Source organism: Pyxicephalus adspersus, chromosome 8 (assembly GCF_032062135.1).
Source record: "Pyxicephalus adspersus chromosome 8, UCB_Pads_2.0, whole genome shotgun sequence".
NCBI classification, from domain to species: Eukaryota; Metazoa; Chordata; class Amphibia; order Anura; family Pyxicephalidae; genus Pyxicephalus; species Pyxicephalus adspersus.
Genome location: NC_092865.1, coordinates 41,851,982 through 41,872,248, shown reverse-complemented (window position 1 = coordinate 41,872,248; position 20,267 = coordinate 41,851,982). Strand labels below are relative to the sequence as shown.

General features: G+C 36.9%; 2 protein-coding genes across 2 annotated transcripts; one reads left to right on the top strand and one right to left on the bottom strand.

The window, feature by feature from the left end:
• The first annotated feature begins 52 nt into the window (after window positions 1-52).
• SMDT1 (single-pass membrane protein with aspartate rich tail 1) lies at window positions 53-5,140 on the top strand. The gene is made up of 3 exons (XM_072420176.1): window positions 53-311; window positions 3,576-3,715; window positions 4,950-5,140. The coding sequence occupies exons 1-2, from the start codon at window positions 153-155 to the stop codon at window positions 3,711-3,713; spliced, it is 297 nt and encodes a 98-aa protein (XP_072276277.1). The 5' UTR covers window positions 53-152; the 3' UTR covers window positions 3,714-3,715; window positions 4,950-5,140.
• A 5,932-nt stretch (window positions 5,141-11,072) lies between these two features.
• LOC140337266 (regulator of G-protein signaling 21-like) lies at window positions 11,073-20,267 on the bottom strand. The gene is made up of 5 exons (XM_072420927.1): window positions 20,160-20,267; window positions 18,553-18,634; window positions 18,212-18,304; window positions 14,342-14,508; window positions 11,073-11,315 (listed from the first exon to the last, which is right to left on the bottom strand). The coding sequence occupies exons 1-5, from the start codon at window positions 20,265-20,267 to the stop codon at window positions 11,115-11,117; spliced, it is 651 nt and encodes a 216-aa protein (XP_072277028.1). The 3' UTR covers window positions 11,073-11,114.

The window sequence follows — 20,267 nt, the reverse complement described above, 5'->3', positions numbered from 1 at the left end:
CTTTTGTCCTGACGTAATGTAGGAAACGAAGGACTAGTTTCTACTTTCAAGGCTTCGTGTCCTTTTCGGGACGGTCACGTGACATGGTAATGTGGGGATCGGTCAGATGGGCGTGACGTCACCCTGGTTGTCACCGAAGGATTTGTTGTATAATGGCGGCCACCGGCGGGGTTTACTCAGCACTGAGGGCACGGCTAGCGGCCGGGGTAGGAGGATTTCTGAGAGCCCCGGGGAAGACTACACTCCCTAATGTGCCCCGCCGGACTGCGGTCACCACAAACACCGGGGCCATTTATCCCAAACCGGAGAAAGTGAGTTCATGTGAATTCTAGCTTCCTGTCAAGGGGGAATGGGGTCTGTGTGAGTGCCTGTAAGTATGGAAGAATGGGGGAGATCCTAATAGAAGCCTGGCATCTATGGATAACCCCTCTGCCTGGGAAGATGGGATCCATAGACTACCGGGGCCTTTTCTGGGGGTCACACATCCAATAACTGCATCTCCTGTTCTCACTTTCCTTTATTACCCCCCTCCCATGACCCTGATTACAGGCTGTCACCCTATTTATTACCCCCCCGTGACCCTGATGTCCCCCCCCCCGTGACCCTGATTACAGGCTGTCATCTATAGGAGCACAGGAATAGGCCTGGTGGTGTGTTTCTGACATGATACTTCTATTGAAATCCACCTCCTATTATTAATAACAAGATTTTTCTATAGCTCCAACATATTACGCAGCGCTGTACAATAAATAGGGTTTGCAAATGACAGACAGATCCAGCCAGTGACACTGGAGGAGGGGAGGACCCTGTAGAGCTGACAATCTAATCGCTTTGCGTTCAGCACATGCCTGAGATCTGCATTTTATTTTCTCATTGCATGGAAAAGCTCCTTCAGCACAAGTCCAGGAATGGGAACACAAGGGAGCAGCACAAAGCCTCCTGGGATGTGTGCTGTTTGTATCCCAGGAAGCTCTGCGATCCCATTCTGTCATTGCCATGGCAGTAAAGACAGAAGGGGAGGAGCCTCAAAGAGGCATTTAGGAATAAAACAAATATATTTTTGATTTATATAAAAGGGTTATCTAGTTTTCAATATCATATAGTTAAACTTTCAAGTGAACCTCCTATTAAAACTGTAAGTCTGCTTACCCCCTGGCCCTCTCACCCCCTGATTTAGCCTTATATTTGTACTTCCTCGTCTTTCACAGCAATGGGTGTGACTTCCCTTCTGGGCAGATTCCTGAGGAAGGTATACCAGGTGAACTCTCCCTAGAAGACGCTCCTATATTATCATCCTTTTTGTTTAGCTCAGTGGCTGTGTTATAGCGGAGCCCTGCGGGTAACATACTGGCCTGGGCACGTGAATGGTTTGTGTACAGCGACCAGGCGGAGATCACACTGCCAGGAGTCACCACTATCATGTCACTTCAAAAACAAACTAGTGTTCTGATTGGTTGGTGGGCAGATTCCAACCACCCCTTTCTTTTGCTATGGGGAGCTGTGAGTTAGACGCTAGGTGGCTGTGATAACCTACCTCAGAGAAGTGATTTGTGGAGTCGGAACATAGAGCAGATCTTCCATTTTTAAAGCAAAATTCTGATTTGATGTCCAGTCAAAGCAATACATGTCTGGTATTTCCAGGTATGGAGAACATGGGATGCCCTACTCTTCTCCCCCAAAGTCCTTTAAATCAGTTTTTAACTAAGACAGGAAAAGTGCACATGAGGGAGTATCCCATCCACAAGCCATAAAAATATAAAGTGTTCAGTCTTTGTGTGTACATGCCTTGTTGCTTCATGTGCTTTGTGTTCTGTGTGTGTTCTGTTGGGAAGGCGCGGTGGGATTCCTTTACTCTTGATGTCCAGCAGGTTGCTTCTTTGTGGTAAATCCTCTTCTATGCTTGCTCTCCTTTTAATCGTATTGAGAAAGAAAACAATTTCTGTGGCCAGACACATAGAATGCCAAAATTTAATTTCTCCTTGAAAAGAAATAATTTGATTGAAAGGAGAATGTGTCATTTTATGTATGTCTTGCTGTAGTGCTAGGAAATGTTTCAAATTACAGCAATCTCAAGAGTAGCCATTTAGGGAAACAATGTAATTGATACTGACGAATACAAATAAAAAGTGAACAAAATATGTACAACAAAATAGTGGTCTGTCCACCCACACATTTAGACAAAATTTGTTTATGCCTAAAAATCTAGAAAAGGATGTAATTTGATGTACAGCTCCTCATAATATGTTCGTACTAACTGAAACCTATTTAGTAATAATAATAATAATAAATAGGATTTACCTCTCTGCTCTGTGAAAGATGAGGTAAAGTGACCCTGTGATCAGACTGTGTACATTGTACAGCAGTTGGAAACAAATGGAATCTTTCTTTTCCTCTTATACCTGATTGAAGCATTTTGTTTTAACTGGAACAATTTAACCCTCCGGTGAATATAACATGGCAAACATTTGTAATTGGAATATTTTTAAAGCTGCTAAGAACTAACTTGAAATGATCACATTTCATTTGTATTGAATTTTCAGTTTTACATATTTTTTTTTTTTTTGGGTGATCAGAAAATGTCCCTGGATCAATTCCAGTATTCTTCATCCAGAGACCATGAACTTTGGAAGCTGTACCCGAATAAAGGCAAAGGGCTGGTTGCCAGTACTGCCTCACTGATTCCCAAATATTGACATCTTGTGTTTTGTTCTGCACGGTCTGTGTGGAGCAGCTATTTTGGTAGAGGCTGAGCTTTGCTTCCTTGGGTCAGAACCTCCAGCAAGAACAATGAGCAGCACAGAAGAACCATCAGTAACTCTACAGAGGCACCGCACCTTGGGGCTCACACTATAAATATACAATTATGAGGCTTGTGAGCACAGCATACCAGGTAGTGCACGGCTAATTTTCAGGAGAAATTCCAGAAAAGGTCACTTTATATTGGTATTGTTTAGTCATAAATATAATTAATGTTTGTACCTATATCAACATAGAAGATCTTCACTTTGTGAGTCCAGTTCCACTTTAAGATATTACATTTAGGTTATAAACAATTTTAATATACATTCCAGCTTACCATTACTCCGCTGTAGTGGCCTTTTTTCCCCTGGTTAACATGGTGGTCTTGGTAATAACACTTTTCATTTCCTGCAGTGACAGTGCTCACTCACTTCACAGTAATTCTATACTCTCCTCATCTCCATTACAAGAAGGGATGTCACTTTGGTGTTTACATAAGGTAGCTGGGACGCTGATAACTTCTGTACTGCAATCTCAATCAAATGTTTTCTAACCGGATGAACAGGTAATGTTTTGTATTTGCAGGAAATGTTCCCCTGAAACTGATGCTGTCACCACATCTAAGGACTTGTAAGCTGCAATATATTGCAACTTCATTCCTAGGTTTGGTTATACTTTAAACATTTTTATTCTAACTACATATTTCTTTTAACTAGTAGTATAGATGTTGGGCAGCCAGCCAGAAGTGCTTATCTATAGCCTGTATGTCATCTGTTGCATGCATGTTTTCTTTGGAACAAGTAGTTTACTTTTTTTATTTTTGTTTCTTTTCCTAGGTAAGTTTTGGCTTAATCCGAATTTTCACTGTAGTGATCCCATTTTTATATGTAGGAACTCTCATCAGCAAAAACTTTGCTGCCCTCCTAGAAGAGCATGACATTTTTGTTCCAGAGGATGATGATGATGATGACTAAAGGTAACTACATTAGATTGTCTGGAGTCTCCAAATTAAGACAAAAAGTAAATGTAGTGGTAATAACTTTTCCTATGTGTGCATACATAAATGTTTTATTCTCAAATAATACAATCCCTATTTAATGTACAGCACTGTGTAATATGTTGGTGCTATATAAATACTGCTTATTAATAATAAAATAATAATGTCTATATTAATTTACTTTCAGTATGTTAGCCAAAAGTTTTTCTGATTTTGGAGGATGGAAGAGTTTGAACCTTTGGAGTTTGGGCAGTATTTTTTGGACATTTGGGCAGTTATACCCTCACAATTTGTATATTTTGCAGAAAAGAAACAAAAAATCAAAAATGTTTTAGCCACCAAGGAACAGAAGTGTAAATCACTTATTATGTATCCTTATTTTGGCTATACTTGTAAAAGATGGATACAATATTTAAATATTGTTTATTATATGTTAAATGTTTTATATAAATATTTGATTATGTCATCCTTTGGGTGACATTAGTTATTGGATTTCTATATAAATATACAAATTCTTTTTTGATGTGTTTTCTAAAGACATGATAAAGGTGAATGTTTTGGCCCCCAAAACACATTGAGTTTTCATTGTGACTATGCTCTGGAATATTCAAATAACTTCTGCACTCCTTACATGGTGTTATTGGTGCTGATTATTATGGTTTCTTAGAGGTAGATTCCTTGCATTTACATTTAGTGAATTCTTTTGGTACATATACCAAATGCCTCAGCAAAGCCAATGAACTTAAAGAATCTGTTACCTCCCATTGCTTCTTGTTTCTTTTCACTATGCAAACAATTATCACCAGTGTTCTCCCCAGTCCCTTTTAGCTGGGAGCACCACACAGCACTTTTTGGAGAGTAGGGTCACCATACAGGGGTTACCACCCCGCTTGAAAAAATTTCTCGTTTGAACACCGATTACTGAAATTGTGTAAAAATGTTACTATCTGGTTATTGGCAAAATAGGAGCATTCTACAAAATGGTATATATTGGTATTGATAAAGAGTTTTGTGAAATTACACTAGAGATTAAGACTACTGTTCTGACTTTTTCCTGTGTGGCATTTTTAATTCAAAATGGCAAAGCTTTTACAGTATAAAGTATTTAGAAAAAATTTTCAGAAAAGTTCCAATGTAGTATATTAGTTTTTATATAAAAATGTAATTTGTCATTTTATAAACCTTTAAATAATGGAATTTGTTTTGTTTGCAGGTTCTGTTCTTGAAGCCACGTTCCACAGTGGTGCAATGATTGCCGTTTCCTTGGGATGCTGTTCCTCTGATTTGCTGCATGTTGTATAGAGGGATTGTTTGCCTGTGTGGTGATTCAGTACTGGGAGATTGAAAAAATAATGTATATGTATAAATTGAATTAAAATATATAAATAACCTTATTTCACGGTATATAGAGTGGTTTACCAGTCGGACTCCTGCAGATTTCAGAATAAATTATTTGAATATATTGTGAAGTTGTTATGGATGTAATGAGGGCTTTAAATCGTTCCCACTATTCTGTACATGTCCTGCTATAAAAAAAATCGTGCTATATGAGCTCCAACTTGTCCCGTCTCTAATTAGTTTATCAGTATCTGCTCTAAATTGTTATTCCAATATTTTATGCATACATGCTTTTAATCTCCCTAGCGGTCTAATTTAGTCCAAATTTCGAAGCAAAAAGCCATACAATTTTTTTTTTGCATGGAAATGTATTTTCCATTGTAGGCTATGATTCTTAGGCATAACTCACCAATATTTAATACATTTAATAATAAACTTTAAATAACAAACACAAAATATTTAAACATGTAATGTAACTGTACAGTAGCATATATAAGTATATATTATGAATATTTCTTTGTATTGGACTCAATACGGCTATTTTGTATTGAATCCAATACAAAATTATTTATATTTCCCGCTGATCCGCCCGCACCGAGGCATGTACCGACGTCACCGGGAAACCCCATAGATCTTGGCTCTGCAGTTCTCGGCTGGAGATCAAGGAGGAAGGACGTGTCCCCAGGTCCTGCGGGGACGCTGGGGGACAGACAGAACAAGTGGGGGTTTTTTAGTTAAAAGCTACCCCGAGTGTGACTCGGGAATTTTGATTTTTGCCTAGAAAATCCACCCCGCGTCACACTCGGGAATACCGCTGGGGGGGGGGGTTAATACATTTTAGTATAAAATGGGGCTCAGCACAATGGAAGGGAATGCACATGACACATTCCTTTGGTACACCTTCTTTCTGAAACTTGCAAGTACTGTAGTTAATAGGCGTGCACACTAAAAATTGTCCATACCACAATGCAACGCTCCAATACAGTTTAATGGGAGTGCAGTGGAGCAGGCAGTACAACTCTGGTTTACTGCAAGTTTCAACAGGGTCACATGCCACTTTTTACTAAATGCTGTCTTTACTGGTGCTGATAAAGGTATGGTAAAACTTGGGAAACATCATAAACCACAATGGAAAACATAATTGTTTCTAACACCTTAGTTGCCACATTGGCACCATTGCCATTTTTACAGAAAATAGGATACATGGACACAAAGAAGGTCAACGGGCCATAGATGATGCCTCAAATATGGCAGTTTTTTCTATTTAAAGCAGACCCAAACTAAAATGTTTACCTTGCATAAAAGGGTATACAACCCTTTTATATAAGGTAAAAATTACCTTCTTTTTTTCAGGGGAGGGGTTTTAAACCACAATGATCAAGACAGAATGGGAGCGGAGAGCCTCCCCAGATTCACAAGTCACGCATCCCGGAAGGCTCCTTGCTGCTCCTTAGTGTATGCCTGATGAGCTTTTTCTTCTATGGGGTAAACTAAAAAATGGGTGATCTTGTACATGCGCATTTTTTTTCCCTATCTACGACACCCGCTCTCTTCTGCACAGTGCAAGATTGGGTGACATGCGAAGAAGGGGAAAAAAAAGATGGCGATGCCCATTGCCACCTTCAGATATGCAAAGGTAAAGGTGATTGAGGGTTTTTTTTTTTTTTTGCTTCCGGTTTAAGTAACTGGATTTTCCGATCAGCACTTTAGGTTGAATACAAAATATGATAATAAAATAGAGATCTGTTTATAAAAAAACAAAATATCGATATGAAAAGTGATGATCTGTTAGCAGATTCATGTTTTTTTTTTTTTTAAGTCCAAAGTGAATCTAAAACCAAAACTTTCTCAGGTTTTGCTACCCTGGGAGACATGGAGAGATTTCTCCACTTCCTCCCTGGTGAAAAGATTAATACAATGCCAAGGAGGATGGACATCTGCAATGATTTTGGGGAAGAAAGTGTTGATGTCCATCAATCTGGAAGGAGTCAAGGCCATTTCCAAACCATATAAAGCCTCTTCTCTAAAAAAAGATCATGGCAGCATGGCTTGGGCACCTCATACCCACCATGAACCACGTTGGTGGAGGGGGTCTGGGTTTGGTTGTGGATTATGTCCCTTTTGCATTAGTAAACATTTAACTGCTTAATTGCAATTTTTTTCAATTACACTTGACTGCCTATGATCTGTTGCAAGCACCACTTTTTCCTCCTTCAGGTTTAGGATCTTTTTCCATATTTATTGTCCAGACCAGACAAATGTAAATCCCATGCATGCACAGTAATTTCATTCAATAATTCAGTTGAGCTGAGTTGTGCATACAAAACTCAATGTTCATTGAATAAATGCTTGTGAAGCCATAAGCAAGTTTATTTAACCTGCCCTTTCTGCAATAAAGAACCTGCCTGCTCACAGTTGTTTCTAATTTAAGTATAGTTCTGCAGTGAACAGCATAAACAAATGCCCAAAAATCTCATTTAACTAAACCAATGTGGTAAAGAAGAGAGGACAAATTCCTCCACAACAATGTGTGACTGATGGAGTCATACAGAAATAATTACTTCAACCTATTGCTAGAGGTGGTTCTACAAACTATTGAGCCATAGGATGTATCTCACACATGACTTCATTTTTGTTAAGTAAATAATGACAAATTGGAATCTGTTGTGTGTCCTATGCTTGAGTTTAGATAAAAATATAAATATCCTAATACTTTAAAAACATGAAAGTTTACTTTTTTTTCTTCTGAATATGTAATACTTGCATACTAACAAACACACTAACAAAAAAAAAGTATACAATGCATACTTGTCTAACAGGCACACTAAATTAAAAGTAGATGAACAGGTTTTATTCCCCTTTTTCAACAGTAATAACCCTTCACACGACTGAAAAAACTGACAAACCTACTTTTACCTCAAACTCACAAAATATGTCCTTAAAAAAAAGTGTGGCTTACTGCTTGATCACAATGTTGGCTGCTCTGACAGAAATACATATACTTGTGTAACAATAAAAAGTTCATTGATTAAAAGTGGATGTCTTTGTTTTTCTCACCTCAACTCTATTCCCTCCTAAAAAACAATAATGTCTATTAGCAGAATAAACTTAAAATATTTGCTGTTGCCTAAAGCGCAACTCTTTTTTTTTTGGTGAACTCAGTGTTATTCAATCCACGGGAAGTCTGAGCCATAGTTTGCCTAAGAAATGGTAAATGCAGCAGTGAAAGCTGAATTTTTCATTTTAAGAAAAGTTGGGCAAATTATTTTTTGTTTTGTTTTAATGGTTTTAAAAGCAGTTGGCGTTGCTTCTTCTTCTACAGCTGCTGAACAGCAAGTGGCACTCTCCCCTGAAGTTTTCTACAACTATCACTTCAGGGATTGTTAAAGCAGAACTTAACTTAAAAATAAAAAAATCACAGTTACCTTCGCAAGTACGAGATCGGGTGACGTAGCTCGCTGTAAAGGGGGAAAAAATAGTGCCGATCTCACTGCATCTCTTTCCCCTTAGTGAAGGAAAATGCCCCTTCCGCATATTCACGAAATGCGTGACGTTGGTATAGACGTAGGGATAGAACTGCAGATAAATAACTGACAAGGAAGAGTTAATGCTCCCGGAGGACCTCTATGACATTTCCCTACCTCTGCAATCAATGAAACTTAAAGTGGACCTTCCACTGATAATGTGAACTCCCATTTCCGACCTGGTTTCATAATAAACTTGCTTGCCAGGTTGAGGACCTTCTAAATCACTGAACCAGAATCATGATGTAGCTCAGGTATTTGGCTACTTAGCTGTGTGATTGTTTCAGGTATGTGACTGACACTGCTCAAACCAAAACATATTTACATCCAGACAATTAGAAGTCTTTAAAACAAGTTCATTTGAACTTTGTGAGTGGAAGGTCTTTTATTGCGTACATCTCTTTATATTGTTCACATTGATTTCCCTTGCTCAGAAAAATGATCAGGTAAAGGCACAGAACACGATTTGGGATGGATGTGGTAGCTGGTACATGTCAATACTAGACTGGATTTTTTTATTTCTGTTACACATTGTACTGTACATTTTTTTTGCAGCTCAGTGGAACATGGGTTTGCATATCTCCTTCATATTTTAAAGCTTTTATGGTTGTGGCTGTGGAATGTAACTGTGATTGTAACAATGATTTGTTGTCACATGGGGTAGGGGGGGGGCTGAAAGTTCACAATTGCACTACAACTTGTTCCTACAAGCATTTAACACTACAGTGTTTGATTTGAAGCTATAGATGGAGTATGAACTGGAAAAAGGCACTTACAATATAGTCCCAAACTTGGGGTTTGTAGCTTCCACTGAAGGGATGCTTTCTACTGTGGTCCCAGTGTCTGTGCTCCAAACTCTGCTATCTCCTCAGGTAACACACCTTACCTCTCCCAGAACTCCCTGGAAATATAAAGTCCCACCTGCCAGCAAAAGTAACCCCATCAAAGCAGGTCCTGTTTGACAAAGGCTTCCTCCTTGACTGGTTCTGGAATGAAAAGGCCCACCCAACCTTCCATTTCATTCCAGAGCCTGGCACCCTGGAACGGTTTCTACCAAACCTGCAACCATTGGTTGCTATATTAAGTCTGGGCTCCTTTCCCAGTACCCTGCTGCCTGTCTAAGGGGACAGGAAGCCCCAAAAGGGGAGAAATATACCGCAAATTCAGAACCAATTCCTACAATCCTATACAATATATATGTACATAACATGGAAAGATGATTCCTTCCTCCAACTAAATTGCATTTTTCTGTGTAAACATCTACCAAACCAGACATCAGAAGGCCCAGGAGCTGTCCCCAAACCCTCTCTGTCAAAAAGTTAACAAACATAAGATATAGCTGACCCTCTTATGTTTAAATATGATAGCATGGAAGGAGATGGAAATTGGGTAAGTGTAGAATATGAAACATTGGCATATGTTAAGCAATGATGGGAATGTAATTTGTTGTGCTACTTATTGTTTGTGCATGAAATGAGAGGAAGACCACACAACCTGGCATTAGAATTCGGGCAGTGCTAAGCTTGGAATAACATGCACATAAGTTCTGTGTTGTGAATATGTACATTAGAAGTTGGACCACCATTGTGATAACTAATTCTATAATATATTGTTTAATAGATAGGTACATTAGGTGGACAGACAATACTTTCTATTTTCATTTTGGAGAAGATGATCAAGAACAATATTTCAGCTGAAAACCCATACGGTAACACATCCAATATTAAACTATTTAATTTATATATCCTGCACAAGATGTGACTAAATCATAACATATCATTATTATATTTTTTAATGCATACCTATATGTACATAATTTTTGTTCTTTCCTTCAGGACCATATCTGCCCCGGGGCATGTACATCCTTTACCTCTACCTCTTCTGGTATCTTTTTCCAGCCACAGAGTGAGGCACCAGAGCAAAGCCATAGGCACCAACTTTAATTGATAGTGAGGATTTCTCTAGACTGCCCAGTGTTTTGAACAAATATATTTAACAGTGTCCAACAGTCCAAACAGTTCTCCCTATTCTGCTCATCTCATATCTTGCTATATTGCTGTAGAATTCTTCAGTAAATAAAGTTTAAAAAAGGATCATTTTCATTGGCACTTTCCATTGAGTGCAAGCTGTAGATAACCTGTATCTGTGACAAACCTAATTTAATTGCTTTGAATATCTGAATTTGCTTATACCACTATCAGCCACCTGCCTACTGGAACAGTCATTTTCTAGTTTTGACTACTGTAAATTTGCAATGCGCGTGGTGCAATAACAAGGGATGAGTAAATCTAAGACTTTATATATGTTTCATTTAATAGAATGGTATGTTTAGCTGTTTCACTTTAACATTTAGCAAGTATATAATATTCTGCTTTATAAATACTGCACTTAGAATCAGACTGACTTTTCCAGTTGTTTATTTAGGTTTATTTATTTTTTCCCCAAAATACATCTTTCTAAATGACACAGACTAGTAAAATAGCATAATGGTTATACTTATGTTGCCCCATTTATTATTAGAAGTTAAGCCACCTTTTTTGCCCATTGCATTCTTGCTTCTTCACCAGCTCTTTGTAATGTTCAGACCTTAAAAAACGAGGAAATGAGTCCTTTGCCATAAGGCACAAGATAAGTTCTTGAGCATCATCAAAACAATTAACTGTTGGATGTGACATTTTCTGGGAGATTAGCTCTCTTGTTTTGTAGTCAATATTTACCTGGAAGAGATAAAAAGAAATGTAAATGGTCTAGGGTACAATTGCTTTGTTCCTCATGAACAAAATAAAAATGTTGGACAATTTTTAATTTAATATGTTAGATGGCAATATTAAGAATGAACAATAGACTACAAAAGAAAAAAATAAATCCAATAAATGTAATATTATTTAATAATGATTATGTCTGAGCACATAGGCTCATAAGGTTAAATTCACATGGGATTTGAATGCTTCTGAAAAGCCAATAGTTTTAGTTCACATTCAGATGCATTTTAGATAAATTTTAGAGGCTTTTTTTTTTTTTTTACTTAGTGAGATTTTAGAGGTGCAAACCTTCACCTAACACTGAAACTCTCTTACGTACCCTCCTATAACACTAACCTTTTTAGCCTTTGGCTTGTGCAAAAAAATGACCTGTCGATCTTGCCAGTAATCATCGGGTAAAACTTTGCTTTCTGCCCACGCTGGATGTGTAACATTTATATTGTTCTACAATATAGAAAAAGGGAACCTCTGCCCTCTTTAGTTTGAAAAGGTGGAAATGTAGCCCTGTCCTAAGGTATTTAATAAGCTTCCCCACAGATACAGTAAAATGAGTGTTGTCACCCTAGGACAATAAGTGTGGTGCTGGCAGGATCACCATATGAAAATAAGAAAACAAAAAGCTCAAAGGTAATGCAGCCACCATATCTGTGGACTGGTAAGCTGCAATAAATACCATTTTTAGGTTTAGATATGCTTAAACTTTATTTATGCAAAGAGAAAGTGCTGATGCTAATGCAAACTTTGGAAATAAAGCTTTAGGGCCCATTTACACATATGCACTTTGGTTTGGCTTGCAGATGTGCATTGGCCTTTTATTGGACCAAAATGAATTTCTGCCTGTTTTTCAGTGAAACAAACAACATATCTGTATATCCTCCTAGATTGTAAGCTCTTCGGGGCAGGGTCCTCTCCTCCTCCTGTGTCACTGTCTATATCTGTCTGTCATTTGCAACCCTTAATGTACAGCGCTACGTAATATGTTGGCGCTACATATAAATCCTGTTTAATAATAAAAATCATATTCTGTTCTTTTTCACAAGCATTAGGGTGTACTGATGGGGAGGTTTCTTTGTTTTTCTTCCATGTATGAATAACAATGCAAAACAATACAAATACACAGTGCATTATTGTGCTGCAGGTTAACATTGAATATAACACGTGTGCACTCTTTGGAGCCACTTCCTGTCTGTATGAATGTGCTCCAACGATGGCTGCATTGCAACGCCCAGGTTAGGTGTATACTTGAATATTTTATGGAAAAAGTCACTTGTAGTCCCCATAGCAAATATCTGTGACAACGTAAATACACAACTGGGAGACAGAGTGTTGTTGCTCTATAACAGGGTGCCAGAACACCAGATTTTAATTTAGTAAAAGCAGAAAATTTTAAAATGGCAAAAATTAACTTTGAAAGTGCATAAGCATAAATCTAACAACAATCTTACACTAAAAACCTGTCACTACCTCTTTTTTTATTATTGAAAAGAACAGGCATAGGTAATTACTGATGTATGATCACAAAAAGGATGAGATTGTATGGTGTATGAGTTTCTCCTCCCTCTAGACCACCAACTCTTTGCATGGTATCACAGCACATTACAGAGGAACTGCATATAGTTTCCATGCTTCCTGTCATTCTTTTTCTCCTTTACTAAATCATGACAGCTAGTCATGGAAACGGTAGTTCTATTGGGGGGCTGAGCAGTGTCATGTATGTTCGCCTTCTGAAAGCTAAGGATTGAAGCTGGGGACCTGTGCTCACACTCAAATATTTTACATTTTTCTTTTTTTTCTGTAAATCTATACTTGACACTATCCTGGTACCTCACCAGAGTAATTTCTGGTTGTGGGAGAATGGTAATCCAACAATGCTGATATGTCTGCACTAGGTAGTCCGCAATGGTCCCATTTATCTCACATCACAGCTAAGACCCCTTTTCAGGATCCTAAGAGGGCCTTACTACTGGGCAGCCAATAGGAAGAATCCATATTACAAATTCAGTGACATGGGCACTCAAAGAAAGACCCTTCCTCCATTAATCGGAAAAAAAGAAGACTTGGAATGAAGAATCCCATAACTGGTGGGTAAGGGGCAATATTATGGTTAATGCCCATGAATAATTAGAGGAGGGAAGAAAAGGGGGGCAGAGTTCTCTTTTAAATGCAATTAGACAAAACACTGGAACAGCTTTCATTTACTATTCACACTATAGTCAAAATTAACACTTCTGGGAATTGTCAAAATGTATAGGCTCCCTTCACCTATGCACACCCTATGTCACGGAATTCCTTCTCCCAGCACAGTCTTGTGTCTGCACTTATGCAAAGTTTTCTACATGGGCCTCAACTTCGCGCTGCAAGTTTCCTAAAAATTAACAAAGCTCTCTGAATGGACAGTTAGGATTTTACTACTTGTGAAACCATAATTAGACTGACGGGCTAAGATGTTGGAGACAACATGGGGGTGCCCAGGCAAGCATATGCAGCATTTTTAGTGTGAGGGACTGGAGTACTCGTCAAGGGAAACAAGACAAAGGGATACAAAGGGAAGAGATATAGTAAGAATGGGAAAGAAACTATGTCAGGGATAGGATTTGTTTAAAATATACCATTTATTGTAGATTTTTTATGTACCCCTTTAATAACCAGGATATCAGTGGGAAGGGGGTTGCACTTATTGAAGGTAGAATCAAGAAAAGTTGCCAAGTTTTATAAACAGAATACATTTATTTTCTGTGGATATAGAATTACTTGTATACACAGATTGGTGAAATTTTAGTCCCTATTTTTTTATAAACTTTTTCCTATTTTAGGTTTTTAGTTATATTAATAGTTACAGTAAAAATGTTTGAGTTTACAGGATTTATTTCTCATAATGGTGTTAAAGAAAGTTAAAGATAATTTTACATTTTAAAATGCCATTCTTTTTAAAAAGTACTAAATAATGACAATTTACTTTATCTGTAAAATGTTTATCTTACCTCTCTTGGAGATTCAGTTTTAATAAATTCACAATATATTTTGTTCGCTTTAACAGCAAGTTGGCTTGGTGTTTTGGTTTTTTTGAAGTCCTCACAGGCCAACCAAAACTCTATGTTTTCATCACTAAATTCTGACTTCAAGAAATCTCTAAATGCAGTCAGTCCATCTATGGTAGAATGAAAAACAAGCAAAATATATTGAAATGTTCACACAAAGAAAAATATTCAGTAAATGAAAATAAAGACAATATTGTAGTGATTGATAGCTTTTACTTATTATTCAATGGTTTACAAGAAAACTAAAAGTTTGGGTTTCCAGGTATATAAAGCATATACGCACAGTGCAAGCAGAACTGATGTGTGGGAAATACAGCATGTAAATCAAAATACAAGTCACCAAAAGTCACTTGCACCAAAAAAATGATTTGTCAGGATATTTATTTATAATTGCAGTGATTACCATTGTGCTGTCCACCAAATAAATTATGGGGAGTTACCTTAGCCCAGAAAGAAAAAAATGGTTGTTTTGGGATCCTTACAATCAATCAAAACCATTACAAGACTTGGTTGTGCCATGTGGCCAGTCAACATTCTACATATGACATCTCAACTTATTGACCAGTTAGGGTTACAGCAATTTCATCCAGCAATAGTGTGCAATGTCTTTTCCAAAAAAAGCACAATATAAAAGATAACAAATATTTTAGTTCAGATTGTGCTTCTCTACCACTTTTGTGTGTTGTTGACTAGGCATCTAAATTTCAATGAGGTTAAAAGGGGGGTAAAAGTACAATCAACTTATATTGCTATACAGCATTCACTTTACCAAAGCCACAATGGTTAATTCTTAATAGGACTGCAGTTGTTATGCTGTCTGAAGAAGTTTGCATGAGTTATTTGCATTGAAGGTAGGCATGCAAATGCAATTTCTGTCTGTAGTGCTAACTCTTTAACTCCTGCGGTAACATCGTAAAGTAGGAGCTGGATTCACATAATTATTACAGCATCTCCCACAATTTTAAAGTCCATGATATTTTACATTAGTATTATTGTTCAATCCTTTTTAATGCACAGTTGAAGTGTCTCGTTGAGATTTTTATCTCAAAGAACAATTGTAAAGGAAATGAAACAAATAACTGATCTCACCAGGATCAGTATGCAATAAAACTATGTTAAGGGGAATTCGAGAAAACAAAATTATACAATGCTCCTGAAAGACTGTTCTTTAAATATTAATTTATAAATTATTCAACAATCACATTTTGTCCACCCAATACTATACAATATTTCCAATTTAATAGTCCATTCGGGTTTAAAATCAGTTTTGGAGAATGTGGCCAAATATGTTCATTTTTGTAATTATCCTTATTGAAGTCATTATAGGACATTGCAAAGTATTCACCTTGTATACTGTTAAAATGTGCCATATATACATTAAGAATGTAAGAGTGTGCTACAATGTTTTTAAATATTTCAGGTATATACCTTGCAATGGTTTCATCTGTAGAAACATTTTGTATGTCTGGGGGTCACAATCACATTTGCAAACTCCTTTCTAAGATGCAGATGGCTACTTACCTAAATTTAAAAGAGGGTTGATAATCCAAGGGGTCTATTAATAAAGTCTTCACCTCTCAATTTGGCAGTTTTTTTTTTAGTTTGAATGCATTAAAACGTTCATTTGATGCTCTTTTCGTTGCATATTAAAACTAAGGTTTGTTCCGCCACCTATTATTGCCAATTGTTACAAAAGCACGGTAGTCATTAAAGTAAATGCTATACCATCGGTAAGCATATGAACCAAAAAACTTCCAAAATTCAACTGAAATGATGGAATGAAAAATATAAAAATAGAGCCCTAATACATGTGTATATTACCCACGTTAGAGTATGTGGGGTATATATTGATATCTCGTTTGTAAAAAATGCAAATATAGTACAGTGACTGTTGTAACACTAGGAACCCACAAACAGATAGGTGAAAATAAAGAAAGGAAAACTGAAAACAAAATGCAAAACGTGCAACTATCATGTCCAAGCACTAAGGTAAGCAATACTATTTTTTGTTTTAGATATAATCTGTGCAGGTTTGAAACAACTTTCCTGCTTGCTCCAGCTTTTTTAAATGTACCAGTCCCTTCCCTCATATAAGCAATGTGTCTTTATGTTAGTGTGGAATCCCTAATGCCCCAAATCCAAAGATCTTTGCTCATTTGGGACCTGTGTGGCCATGCACCCTGAGATCCTGAGACCCCCAGTGACCCTTTGTCCCCCAAGGACCTTTGTGATCTACGTGCCTTGGAGATCCTGTAATTCTAAGCCCAGTGACCATGTGCACTTGTCATTCTGTGATCCTCTGACCATATTTTATCTGTGACCCTGCATTTCCAGCCTCACCAGTTTCTGGACTATTTCTTACTTTGCTTGCTTGATGTCTGCTCTGATCTTTTGGCTGTCCCTAGTTCTGTCATTGCCCCTTCATACCTCAATCTATGGCTATCTGCACTAGCATGTCCAACCTGGTACATCCACCACTAAATTCTTATATTCTGTTGTTGTTAAAACTTTGCAGAATGCTTAGAGTTTGCACATTGCCCCGTTTAGGGCTGCACTTCTTTATTCTTTAGTACTGAGGATCAGTTACCTGGGCTGGCCCACTTTCCATTGATAAGGATGGTTCACATAAAAAAGTGTATAGCTTTAGTAAAAGATAATCTTTCTTTTTTAGGATTATTTTTCTGTACATATGATTGCAAAAATAATAAACATATTTACTAATATTTTCAATCAGGGTATTATTGCCTGACACTACATGGTGACTGGGTGGATTTATTGATATTGTATTATATTGAAAACAAGTTGTAACAAGTTATTATTCTTAAGGATCATGACATTGACGGTATTATTTGCACTCATTTTACATTTCTTTTTTTCCAAAATAAAGTTTTATTGTGTTTACAAATGAAAATATACAACATTTTACATTTGTGCAAATTATATACACATTGATTAATACGGTTAGAACTGAACATTTATTTTTGTGTAACATAAGTGACTCCAGACCCTACACTTCATGCAATGACCTGGAGACCCCTTTTAGTAGCAACCAAAACTGACAGTCACAAGAAACTAAAGTAATAGAAACTTAATTTGTGAAAACAAAGAATCTTTATTGAACATATGTACCTCTTTCCTGTGTCATATTGGACTCTCTCCTACCAAACCTAATGTGAGAGATCAGAGATCATTATTGAATACATTCCTGTATTCTTGGGATGCATGAAAATCCCACCATGAGGCCCACGTTGTGTAATATTTTGTAATTGTGTCTCGGGATGAGTGAATAAATTCCTCCATTTCAGCAATGTGATCAATTTGTGTAAACCATTCTTTTATAGTTGGACTAGTTGTTGACTTCCAAATCCTCGGAATCAATAGTTAAGCTGCATTCAATATGTGAAAAAGCAGTGTTTTCTTGTATTATTGTAGTGTGGACTGGGTGGACACATGATGTAGTAGAATTTGAGCAGGAGAAATAATATTATATTCTCCAGTAATTTTCAGTATTAATTGGATAATGTTGTCCCAAATGGGGCGGATTATAGGACAGTCCCACCACATATGAAAAAAAGAGCCTACTACTGATTAGGTTTACATTTCTAATTATTTTTCTGTTTGGTAGTGTTGTCAGTTGCTCCTTGGTTGTGGTAATCCTCCAATGGTTCCTGTTTTTTTATATTGAAGTTCTCCATCTACCAGTGAAATCTATGCCCATGCTTTTTTCTATAATTCTACCTATTAGGCCCCTCGGCAATTTATTTTACTGAAAACATACAACCGTTTCATATGTTAATTTTATTGCAAACCTACCTTTGTTGGCCAGAAGTTTGCTCATGGACTCATAGCATTCCATTCTATTGTGTGGCAGAATTTTAGAGTGTTTTAGTTTTCCCTCTATCTCCTCTGAAAAATAAACAGAACAAAACATGCAGAATATAAGTAAAACAACTTTAAGGCTGAACTGGCTGCACTCACTAGTAAGTAACTGACAAAAACTATTTACCAATAAAAGCAAGTACAGGTATGTGATGTTTTATGTTTTCCCCTCGAAAGAGCACATAATCTCTTTTTCTTTACCTCTAGCTACTCCTGATGTGAATGGGAAAAGAGGGTTTCAAGTAAAGTGACTTTGATAAGAGCTTAGACAGTACTAAACTGTCTCTTTCCACCCCCGTGTGAATGACATGCTCCTCCATTCCTGGAAACACTAGATAGTTTCTTCACTCCCAGTGGCTACAAGGAGCAGAAACAGCACGGGAGAAAGGTAAGTATATCCTGCTAGAAGATCAGATATTAAAGTAAACCAATTTATTTAGGGTTTGGATTTGCATATTGTAGTATTTGTAAGTATACCAGAAACACACAGCAGAGAGACTAGAATAGGGCAAATACCAGTGACATTTTAAATAGGTTCCCTTTGACACAACTGCTAAAGTTTTTTACTTAGTTCATTTATTGTTAAAATAGGTAATATACAGAAACAGTTTTTGCAGATGGTATAGTAACAGTTCTTTTGAACTTTTAAAGATAATTTTTGTTTGTTTCTCCTAAATTAAAATATGATTTAATCTGAGGACATTGTAATTAGAACCTTTATGAAGGACTGGGCCACTGTGACCACTCTGGCAAGTTATTTCACTTTGACTGAACTCTTGAGAGCTACACATATATGTCTTCAGTAGACTTCCACTCAGGTTCTACTGTGGGAACAAGATAGCAATTCTTCTTCTTCTTTCTGTCTTTTCTCATAGTCTGACTACCTAATGCTATATTTCAAGGCCTGATGAGTGATAGGATTTCAAGGACAATGAGACACATTTCTTTATACCATATAAATATCTCTGTCCTGCATACAGGAACAACTCTCATTTTTGCTCAGTTACATTTATAATAATATAATTATATATATACCTTTAGGTTTTTAATGATATATTTTCATTTCATATAATTTTATCTCATATTTTAAAATATTAAAAATATTAGTTACTGAAAATACAGGGGACTTGGATAACTTGAAGCTGTAAAGGATACTCTCAATATTTTCTATGGTGGGGAAAACGTCAATTTTACAAAAGTGGATCCCACCAGATCCTTCCCCTTTGAAACTTTGGAGAAGCTTAGATATGTATTATTTATGGATTGGATGTAGGCTTCTTTGGAACAGCAGAAACACACCAAGTGTTTTTTTTTTAGATCATTTGTTACGATCTAACATATTTGAAGGATAAATTAAAACATTCTTTTGAAACAACTTTTGGTACATAGCTAAGGCAATTGGTTATGCTCCCCCTATTGTATTACAATGCGATGGAGAAGATGACAACAATTAAGTTGATGGGGAGGAGAAGTTTTTTTATATATGAGTAGAAAAATTTATTGTAAGGTTTGAATGTTTTTCCTATGTTATTGATAAGTTCCCCAATAAAAAATAAAATGTAAAAAAAACGTTATTTACACATTAAAAATGTCATGCTATGGCCCAATAATTCACAAAACATAAATAGAAACTGCGGGCAACATCCATATGGTCTCAGTGCCTACTCCCTATCTATATACTTACCTACTTATGTAGTTTGTACTCATATTTATAATGGCTTAATGATCACAGAAAGCTAGGACCCATCCTTCAATGCATTTCCCAGACATGTATGCTTCTTTAGGAGATAACATGGTGGTGATGCAATTTATTCAAGTTGTAATAAATCAGGTTGGCAGAGATTTTGCCATTAAAGTGGAAGTAAACTACTGAAAAACTCACCTTTACTTTCCCAGTTCCAATATTCCCTCCGGAGGTTTCCCGCAACTGGTCCAGCGTTGTCCTGGAATCCTCCTTCATCCCGACAGAGGAAGTACCGGCCACCGCCAT

Coding starts and splice junctions, on each gene's coding strand:
- SMDT1 (XM_072420176.1), top strand. CDS start 153: ATGGCGGCCACCGGCGGGGTTTACTCAGCACTGAGGGCACGGCTAGCG. Junction 312..3,575: donor TTTATCCCAAACCGGAGAAA/GTGAGTTCATGT, acceptor TTCTTTTCCTAG/GTAAGTTTTGGCTTAATCCG.
- LOC140337266 (XM_072420927.1), bottom strand. CDS start 20,267: ATGGCGGTGGCCGGTACTTCCTCTGTCGGGATGAAGGAGGATTCCAGG. Junction 18,635..20,159: donor TTGGAACTGGGAAAGTAAAG/GTGAGTTTTTCA, acceptor TGCTCCTTGTAG/CCACTGGGAGTGAAGAAACT. Junction 14,509..18,211: donor CAAACTTCTGGCCAACAAAG/GTAGGTTTGCAA, acceptor ATTCTACCATAG/ATGGACTGACTGCATTTAGA.